The sequence below is a fragment of the Littorina saxatilis genome, linkage group LG14 (genome assembly GCF_037325665.1).
Source record: "Littorina saxatilis isolate snail1 linkage group LG14, US_GU_Lsax_2.0, whole genome shotgun sequence".
Taxonomy (NCBI): domain Eukaryota; kingdom Metazoa; phylum Mollusca; class Gastropoda; order Littorinimorpha; family Littorinidae; genus Littorina; species Littorina saxatilis.
Window position 1 is genome coordinate 37,998,956 of NC_090258.1, and position 10,904 is coordinate 38,009,859.

A 10,904-nucleotide genomic window follows, 5' to 3' on the forward strand; every position below is an offset into this window, starting at 1 on the left:
TTTCTTTTTGTGAACTTCCGCATAATCATTGCGAGTTCAGAGTGCGAATTTATTTTGTGACAAACATACACTAACTATTTTTATTTTGCGGTTGTTGTGTTTCAGACAAATCGAGGAAGAGGGTAAGTGACGCTTATATCTCATTTCTGTAAAGATAGATTCCTTTCCGTACGACCATTTTGTAACTCGTCATGCATTCATCCAGGCTTTTACATTGGGTGAGGGCATATCCTTCCTCTTGGGCACATACCAAAAATAAACAGCCTGGCTGCTTTGTGAGCAGAAATAATCAGCCTGGCTGCTTTGTGCGCAAAACTAAACAGCCTGGCTGCTTTGTGAGCAGAAATAAACAGCCTGGCTGCTTTGTGAGCAGAAATTAACAGCCTGGCTGCTTTGTGAGCAAAAATAAACAGCCTGGCTGCTTTGTGAGCAGAAATAAACAGCCTGGCTGCTTTGTGAGCAAACATAAACAGCCTGGCTGCTTTGTGAGCAGAAATAAACAGCCTGACTGCTTTGTGAGCAGAAATAAACAGCCTGGCTGCTTTGTGAGCAGAAATAATCAGCCTGGCTGCTTTGTGAGCAAAAATAAACAGCCTGGCTGCTTTGTGAGCAGAATGGGCGTGTTTGCTAAATTAACATCCATGTCTGTCTACGAATTTAATTCAGCAAAACAAAAGGCGACACTTGGCAGAGGAAGCGGTCAGAGTGTGGAATGTGTACTGCACCGTTAATGGAAAATAGTCGTTCATACATAGTACACTTTAGACAGAGAGTGAGAGGTGAGAGGATGGGAATAGGGAGAGGGGGCGGGGCATGGAGGGAGAGAGAGAGAGGGTGAGCAAGAGGAGACTGAGGGAGAGAGAGAGGGGGAGATATGGATGGGGTGGGGGAGGGAAGGAATAGAGAGGGAGGGCGCGAAGAGGAAGAGTGAGAAAGACAGAGGGGAGAGAGGGAGAGAGAGAAAGAGAGAGATAGAGAGAGAGAGAGAGAGAGAGAGAGAGAGAGAGAGAGAGAGAGAGAGAGAGAGAGAGAAAGAAGGAGAAGTAATTGTAAAAGGAAAAAGAATGTCCAGTATAAAAACAATGTCCATTTTGCGTGTAACTGAAAAAAACATATTGTATAACAAATTCCAAACAAGCACGCAGACGGAAGAGAAAGAAAGTTATCAAAAAAAGAGAGCGAGAGAGCGAGTGAAAGGGTTATAAGGTTACAGTAGGCGACATCACAATAAAAATTAAAAAACCTTCCGAAATAATACCCACTGATGGGACCCCAAAAAAAGAAAGAAGTCTGATCTCCTTAAAAAAAAAAATAAAAAAAAAAGAAAGAAAAAAAAGAGAAAAGAAGAAAAAAAGAGAAAGAAAAAAAAAGAGTGGATTGTTGGTATGTGTCCAAGTGGAATGATGCTGTTAACCCATGTAAAGGCCTGGACAGATCGGTGGTGGAGTACATTAACATTTAAACGGACAGGAAGGGAACTTTACGCTTTAACCTTTTGGTTTAAACATAAGTTTATTTTAACAAGGGTTACAATCATGACATGTATACAAAGTTCACAGAAACAGCAACAAGCTAGAAGCTTATAGTGGTGTTCCTGCATGACAGTACAACATAAGGCGGTAACGGGTGAAACATTTGTCTCAATAAACCAAATCTATTAATAACGTAATGAACGTTGCATAATGATTATAAAGAAAGACAGTAAAGGAAGGAAGGAGGGAAAGAAGATGAATAAAAGAAGAGGGATGGGTAGGAGATGTGCAGAAGTTAAAGTTGTTGTCCGGCTTGTAGAGCATTTATTCTGACTTGCCCAAAGCGGCCTGAACGTTCAATGAACGAGTGTACGGTGGAAAAAATGTTCCTGTTCAAATCTAAAGAATACTGTCTGTCTCCGTTTAAAAGGTGGGGGAGGTGAATTGTGTGATTAGGGAGGGTATGTATAGTTTCTTGACGTGCTTCGCGATAATTTGGACAATCGAATATGAAGTGTTGTACGGATTCGGACGGGAATCCACAGTCACAAGATGCATCTGTAGCAACGTGACGTCTCACTAGATCGTTATTGAGATCACTTATATATAACCTGAGCTTACAGTGAATTATTTGTGACATGCGATCTCCAGAATAAAAATAACACGGCGGACTTAAATCGTTTTTTGACAAAAAGTGCTTAAATTCACTTAGGGAATCACTAAGTTTTATATAGTCTGGTAAAGAATTCCAGAGTTGTGTAGTAGATGGGAGAAATGAGTTTCTATATAATTCAGTTTTAAACGATGGAACTTTCCTGTCTAGAGGTCTGCGCCGGTGATATGGGTTGTTAGTTGATATCAATGGTGGCAATATCGCTAATAAGTAGTTTGGCACCTTGCGGTGAACGATCTTGTGAAATAATATCAATTTATGACGTTTTCGCCTCTCTAGTAATGAAATAAAGCCTGACTCATCGTACAATTTTTGATGGCTTGTACCGCGGACTGCTCCAACAATTGTTCGAATTGCATCTAAGTGAATACTTTCGAGCTCGGTGGCTAACTCCTTTGGGCAGTTGTCCCAGAGAACATCAGCATAATCAAAATATGGCAATATGAAGGATTTATACATTGTTTCTAAAGCTTTTCTGCCTAGTCTATATTTATAAGATCGTAAGCAAGCTACTAGCGTACGGCATTTTGCTATAACAGATTTAATATGTAACTCCCACTTACTGTTATTCTGAATAATAATACCAAGATGTTTATGACTTTCAGTTTCTTGTAAAATTGTGCCACCGAAGTTTAAAGCTTTAACCTTTTTCCATCTTTTACTCTAACAGTAACACTGTAAAAACAATCCGCCAATACTTGACTGCAGAAAAAGTCCGTAAAATGCAGATTATTTCAGAAACACAAGCTTCTACACGTGTTCGCCATTCTTTTTTTTATTGTATTTTTAGAACAAAGACTTACTTCACAATGATGTAACAAGATTGTGTGTGTGTGTGTGTATGTGTGTGTGTGTGTGTGTGTGTGTGTGTGTGTGTGTGTGTGTTTTATAAAAATAAAAATGATTGCAGAGTGACTGATGGTCTTGAGTACGTCGGGTTTTTGATGTTTATAAATCCATTTTAAGAGAATTCAAGCCACACTTGTCCATGCATTGGTCGTATTGTATAGACAGTAAATGTCGTATGTCTTTAGATGCCAATACCACCGCAGTAAATCTAGTGCAAATGACCAATTAAAGGCTTGGATTTGAAACTGGTGTATCTGACTTGTAACAATGTGATGTTATTATTAGCGGACACTGACTATAAGCTGATCATCGGACTGGGAGTGGGAATCCCTCTCTTCTTCATCGCCGTTGTCGCCATCGCTTTCGTCGTTTATGTCAACGTTACTGGCAGAAGAAAGGAACTGCTCCAAGATGATGAGTATGTGTTGAACACACACACACAGACAGACACACACACACACACACACACACACACACACACACACACGCGCGCGCGCGCGCGCGTATGATCACCACACGCACGAACCCGGGTAGCAAAGCAGTTTAATGTAATGTAGTAAACTGTTCGTTAACTTTTTAAATCCGGTTGTGTGATAATGGTTAGCTTAGCTTGTAAAGGGAAACTATTGAACTATTTTGGTGGGGTGGGGAGGGGGGGGCAATTTTGGGCGAATTTGACGAATCTGAACAATTTGGGGAATCCGCTTTACCGTAGTCTAGACGCACATGGCACGATTTACTCAAAAATGCACAACAAGTATGGTAATTTATTCAATCAAAGTGAGTGAATGCGCTTCTTGGCGCTGCCTTTCCGGTAATGGAAACAAAAAGTAGTTCAGAAGCACCGCCTAGCGACAAGACGGCCCGCTATTTATGACGCGGCAACCTAGTAAACGCTTCACGTACACAAACAGTGGAAGTAACCACATCGATTTTTGTTTTAATTTTGAACAATGTTATATTGTTATAGCCGCAGCGTTACCTCGGGAATCTTAGCCACAAAGATCGCAACACGCGCGCCCTTTTGGGAACCCGCAAAAAGGGCTAAACATGTAACTGTAGTTTAGTGAGATGAACTGGTTTTGTTACAATTATTGGATTTTAACTGCAGTTTGTCTTAAACAATCCTTTCCAAGAACTTACCTTTCTTGGTTTTTTTATTCTGAATTTTGGAACGTTGGCAGTCTCTTTGTTTTTGGATTTGAACAATCCTTGTTTTGTTTTGTTTTCCTTTAGCCGTAGCATGGCCTCAGGGATCCTAGCCACAAAGATCGCGACACGCTCGCCATTATGGAACCCCGCCAAGGGACTGTACTCCCCAGACAACTTGTCCAGCAGCTCTTCAGAGGAGGGCCGACAGCGCGGGGGGATGGGCAGCACCAGTCGACCGTACCATGACACTTCACTGTGGAGTGTGTCGCCCCGAGCCTCCCCACGTGAGTTGTATGGTGATGATGGTGGTGGTGATGGTGGTGGTGATGGTGGTGGGAGGAGGGGGGGACGCGGGGATGGGCAGTACCAGTAGACCATTCTACGACACGTCACTGTGGAGTGTGTCGCCCCGAGCCTCCCCACGTGAGTTGTATGGTGATGATGATGGTGGTGGTGATGGTGGTGGTGATGGTGGTGGGAGGAGGGGGGGACGCGGGGATGGGCAGCACCAGTAGACCATACTACGACACGTCACTGTGGAGTGTGTCGCCCCGAGCCTCCCCACGTGAGTCGTGTGGTGATGGTGGTGGTGGTGGTGGTGGTGGTGGGAGGAGGAGGAAGAGGTTGGGGATGGGCGCGTCCAGTCGACCGTACCATGACACCTCACCGTTGAGTGTGTCGTCCCGAGCCTCCCCACGTGAGTCGTATGGTGGTGGTGATGATGGTGGTGGTTGAAGGTTGTGGTGGTGGTGATGGTGGTGGTGGGAGAAAGAGAGGGAGGGGGGATGGGCAGCACCAGCAGACCGTACTATGACACCTCGCTCTGGAGTGTCTCCCCGAGCCTCCCCACGTGAGTCGTATGGCCGGAACGGCGGGAGAGGGGGCGTTGGGGGGAGGGGGGGGGGGAGATAATGAAGGAGAGTGCGGAGAAAAAGATATTCAAAAGACAGAGAATACACAAGAGAGAGAGAGAGAGAGAGAGAGAGAGAGAGAGAGAGAGGAATGACGAGATACATATATATATATATATATATGTGTAATTATGAAAGGATTGTTGTGACCTTGCAGGGGCTACTCATGGCCGTTCCAATTTCTCCTGGGATTTCCTCTTCAATCAGATGCCCGCTGCCGACCAGCCAGTAAGACAATTGTCTTTATTTATTTCTGTATTTATTTGTGTATTTATTATGAAATTATTTATTTCTGTATTTATTCATTTCTGTATCTATTTATTTATTTCTACGTGTTTTTTTTTAAATAACATACATATTCATAAACTACTTACTGGGTGTAGCCCATTTTGTAAGGCAGCCCAAGCTATCGTACATTACTTATTTTTGTAGGGTCAAAATATTTTGTTTGTTTTCCAAAATAAATAATTTGTAGTAAACCCCTTTTGGCAAGAAGACCAACAACAAAAGTATTCTTTTGGGGGTTTGTTTATTCGGTTTTCATCTATTCCTCATCTTGCTTCAATATTTCTCCGCTCCTCTGTTGAAGCATTAGGAGAAATAACATTTACTATAACAAACATGGAAAAAGAATAGTTTGCAACAGACGATGTTCGGAAATAACTCTGTCAGGCCTGTTTGTGTTTTGAAAGAGCTGTTTCTCTTGGAAACTTTGGGACCACGTGTGGAGACAAGCCCCTGTCCAGTGATTGGCCTATATAATGTCACGTGGGAAATCTTGCCTCAATGTTTACAAGAAAAGCTACTCTTTCACAACCCATACAAACCCGACACAGTTATTTCCGGAATTCGTCTATTGTCATGATATGATTCTTTCTTTCTTTATTTGGTGTTTAACGTCGTTTTCAACCGTTCAAGGTTATATCGAGACGGGGAAAGGGGGGAGATGGGATAGAGCCACTTGTTAATTGTTTCTTGTTCACAAAAGCACTAACCAAAAAATTGCTCCAGGGGCTTGCAACGTAGTACAATATATGACCTTACTGGGAGAATGCAAGTTTCCAGTACAAAGGACTTAACATTTCTTACATACTGCTTGACTAAAATCTTTACAAACATTGACTATATTCTATACAAGAAACACTTAACAAGGGTAAAAGGAGAAACAGAATCCGTTAGTCGCCTCTTACGACATGCTGGGGAGCATCGGGTAAATTCTTCCCCCTAACCCGCGGGGAGACATGATATGATTGGGAATAAGTGTTGATTGTTCGCTGTAGCATTGTAATATAATCACCATAAGGATCACATTGAGATCTTTCATAAAGCTGGCAGAATTTCTCACCCTTTGTTTTGTCTTTGTTCCAGTTTTCCATCAAAAGACCCAGGGTGGAATCAGCAGGAAATCCAACCTATGACGTGAGTATATAAAGAGACAAAATGTCAACATATATAGTTTAGTAAAATTTTACAATAATCAAAGACCGTTAATTTTGATGGCCAGAAACAAGTTTTATTGATGTTTTATAATATTCTTTTTATATGTTAAAAAGATAAAAGTCTGAGAGGTGTTTATATACAATGATGTTCTGCTGAATTGCTTTTGGTTGTCTTTTTTTTTGTCAATACAATATTTGACTTTGCAGTTTTTGTTTTTTTGTTTTTTTAGCGACATGGAATGCAAGACAATGTAAAACAATTCAATGGAAAAGCAAGAAAACGTTGAATTATTTATAGCTTAAAAATAAAATAAATAAGGTTCTGCAAAACACTTACTTGCTCTTGTTCTATAACAATGTCGTGTAAGTTTAGAGCAGTTATGTACCATCGTTCTCAAATCTTATCCAAGCATTACTTAAAGCATCCCAGAAATCGGGTTGAAGGTTGACAGTGTTTACATTGATTCTGAGTTAGCAAACGGGAGCTCGGAGGACTGTTGTTGACAGTTTTGTATTGTCAACTTTTTAACAACTTTTCCTCTGCAAAAATCAGTACATGTTCCATGAATCCAAATAAACCAATCTGCCATGATCGTCGATGATTTAATTTTGAATAACAATTCTTTAGTTTCAAAAAACAAGAAAGGTAGGTTGTTGGAACGTTTGTTATTGACAAAACAATACATTGACAAATATATCGACCCAACGGTCTTTTAAGTGCACAGACAAACAATAACGAAAACTTATCTGGCTGATTTTTTCATTCATTTTTGAATGAATGATTCATTCGCTTGTGGCTTCGTGGCAGGCGGAAGAAAAAATCAGTCAGATAAGTTTTCGTTATTTTTTGTCTGTGCACTTAAAAGACCGTTGGGTCGATATATTTGTGAATGTATTGTTTTGTCAATAACAAACGTTCCAACAACCTACCTTTCTTGTTTTTTGATTCTGAATTTTGGAACGTTGGCAGTCTCATTGTTTTTGGATTTATTTAATTCTTTAGTTTATTATTTTTCGTTTCAGGATGCTGTGCGAGGGGCCTCGTCATCGTAAGAAGACGTGTGGAGTAAGAAGACCCCCAGGGGAACATAACAGATGACATCGCATGATGGTTTTCTATCACGATTGCTCAATTCCTTGTGTTTATATCTGCGCAAAGATGACAAGATCCGTGATTGAACATGCCACGTTAAATTGTATGGTGGTTTTCTTATCACCATTGTTCAAATCATTGTGTTTATTTCTGTGCAAAGATAACAAGATCCCTGAATGAAGAGATTGCATTGTGTTTTCCGTATCACCATTGTTCACTTCCTTGTGTTTATTTCTGTGCAAAGATAACCAGATCCCTGAATGAAGAGATTGCATTGTGTTTTCCGTATCACCATTGTTCACTTCCTTGTGTTTATTTCTGTGCAAAGATAACCAGATCCCTGAATGAAGAGATTGCATTGTGGTTTCCGTGTCACAATTTTCAATTCCTTGTGTTTTTTTCTGTGCAAAGATTACAATTGATATTCCTGAATGAAGAGATTGCATTGTGGTTTCCGTGTCACAATTTTTAATTCCTTGTTTTTCTTTCTGTGCAAAGATAACAATTAATATCCCTGATTGAGCAGGCCACAGCATAGTGCATTGTTGTTTTCGTATCACGAATGTTCAATTCCATGTGTTCATTTCTGTACAAAGATAACAAGATCTGTGATTGAACAGGCCACAAGATATTGCATTCTGGTTTTCGTATCACAATTGTTCAATTCCTTGTGTTTATTTCTGTGCAAAGCGGTTGAGGTTTGATTACGTTTGTTTATCACAGATATTTACTGTTTTTCTGCATTTGTCTTTCTTGTATATGTACAAGTATTTACCACGGAACAATGGACGGTCTCGCACAGCATGAAAATGCTGAAGAGACGATAATCAATAATAACCAACCAACAAAACAATGGTCACACCTTTTAGCTAAAACAGGTGGGTTTTTTTGTTTTAACAACAGAGATCGTGGTAAAGTTAATATATGCATGAATATGTGTGTCATGACTAAGACTGCAACCTGCCTAGATTCGGAAACTAGCTGGATGAAATGAGGATTCTGATCTCAGCACACACACACACACACACACACACACACACACACACACACACACACACACACACACACACACAAAAGATAACCTAGCGCTGAAGAAACACATTTGTAGGACATCATATGTTTATGTAATATTGAATGTTCAGATTAAAACAGCAATTCTTTCAATAATGAATGCACAGCAACCAAATTCTTCAAAATATATATGATTTTAGCAATGAACCTGGCTGTTGCAATCTGGGTACTTGTTTGCTTGATGTTTACCAACAAGGGAAAAGGGTCTGGGGAGATGTGTGTGTGTGTGTGTGTGTGTGTTGCCCTCTACATTTGTGTATGATTTCTTCTTTTTTCTCTCAGCATTTGGACACTTTTTTTTTCAATTTAATATGCAACTGCCACAGAGATGCATTTCACCGTAACCTTTTCACTTACATTTTAAAGGGACAAAGTTTATGATCAGCAATATTTTTGTCTTAAATTGCTTTGGCAGATTGCACGTACATTTGTATTCCTCTGTTGACAAACATATGTAGATATGTCTGTACATCTACTGTAGTGCCATGGGAGATAATCAGACACATGTTGTGGTGTACGTAGTATTTCTTGCAACATTTAATTATGCATCTGGTGTTTTTTTGTAATTTACACCTATTTATTAGCGTTGTACACCTATTTATTTACATTGCGGTACTCTATTTTGTTTTGAACAGTGCAGAAAAATCGTGTAATGTTAGTCTAACTACTAACCGGCACGGTTGGCCTAGTGGTAAGGCGTCCGCCCCGTGATCGGGAGGTCGTGGGTTCGAACCCCGGCCGGGTCATACCTAAGACTTTAAAATTGGCAATCTAGTGGCTGCTCCGCCTGGCGTCTGGCATTATGGGGTTAGTGCTAGGACTGGTTGGTCCGGTGTCAGAATAATGTGACTGGGTGAGACATGAAGCCTGTGCTGCGACTTCTGTCTTGTGTGTGGCGCACGTTATATGTCAAAGCAGCACCGCCCTGATATGGCCCTTCGTGGTCGGCTGGGCGTTAAGCAAACAAACAAACAAACAAAAAAAAGTCTAACTACTACTTAATCTTAACCACAAAATGACTGTGTGAACAGAAATCTGTACTCACCAATGTAGTTTCCATTTCAACAGATTTACTTATTCGGATGCATTCTCCTAGCTTTCATTTAAAACCAGATGAATTTTTTGTTTGTATCAGTGGGAATTTCATCATTTCTTTTAAATCATACAGTGTAGTTTTCAAAAGTCGAATTGGTGCTAATCCATATGTATTTATGTGATGAATTTACTTGTCCTCACCATGACCTAAACAGATACATGTACAAAGAATTGAACAAATTGGTAAAAAAACGGGTTGGGTTCCAGTTTCTTTAAAGCTCTGAAGGCAATACATGTATTAAGAAAACAACAAATTTGCTCCGCTCCTTCGTTCTTAAACAAACGAATGATTATTTTTTTAAGTTTAAATAATTTAACCAGTAAAATAAAATTGAAGGATGCATTGTATTCTTACCTTTTCTCTTCTTGGATGCCTTAGGTCTTGTTGAAAGAAATTCAGTGGACAGCTATAGACGATTGTTGGGTATCCGTTTCTCTGATGTGTTTAAAAAAAAAAAGTATGTGTAGAGTTTCCAGCTCCATATTATTATGACATACTTCTTAAATATATGCATTATGTTTGTAAATGTGTATAAATCTGTCTGTGACAGTGATCTTGTCCATACTTGAAAATATATCTTTGCAGGCATGAGATCATGAAATTGTAAAGCAGGGCCCCCCCCCAACCCCCCCTTTTTTCACTGAAGGAAAATGTTTGACTGAAAACATGTAAAATCGTGCAATCTTGGGACCTCAAGATGGATCTCTGGAGAAGCTTTGAAAATGACTGAAATCCTAAAATCTCATGCCTGATGGTTCCTTTGTGCCGAACGTGTAAATACGTTACCAACATTATAATGCTTTACATTTATTATATTGCTCCATGTATTGCTTCTTCAGGTAATCCATTCAAGGAAGAATGAGTTTCAAGTAAATAAATAACGCGGGGGGGGGGGGGGGTCAAGGGGGCTGTGTAGGTCCCCTGGTGGCGGTCTTGGGGCAGTTAACACCCCCTGAACCTGAAGTATATTGGCCTTGTAAATATAAATTTAAACCCCCTCTGGTGAAAGATAAATTGTGCATGTAAATAAAAACACTATTTTGTCCCTCTTACCTGGGTTGAACTATCAACTCCTAGGCTGGTTGTCGCGACATATTGCAAGCCCCTGGAGCAAATTTTTGATTAGTGCTTTTGTGAACAAGAAACAA

General features: G+C 40.2%; 1 protein-coding gene across 1 annotated transcript in view; it reads left to right on the plus strand.

Annotated features, from left to right (window-relative positions):
* Positions 1 to 10,370, plus strand: part of LOC138947724 (uncharacterized) — a 100,950-nt gene extending 90,580 nt beyond the window's left edge. The window contains exons 52-57 of the mRNA XM_070319263.1: positions 106 to 122; positions 3,280 to 3,412; positions 4,231 to 4,430; positions 5,215 to 5,285; positions 6,426 to 6,476; positions 7,520 to 10,370. Of these exons, the coding sequence (XP_070175364.1) occupies positions 106 to 122; positions 3,280 to 3,412; positions 4,231 to 4,430; positions 5,215 to 5,285; positions 6,426 to 6,476; positions 7,520 to 7,549 (502 nt within the window). The 3' untranslated portion in view covers positions 7,550 to 10,370. The remainder of the gene's footprint in view (positions 1 to 105; positions 123 to 3,279; positions 3,413 to 4,230; positions 4,431 to 5,214; positions 5,286 to 6,425; positions 6,477 to 7,519) is intronic.
* The last annotated feature ends 534 nt before the right edge of the window (positions 10,371 to 10,904 follow it).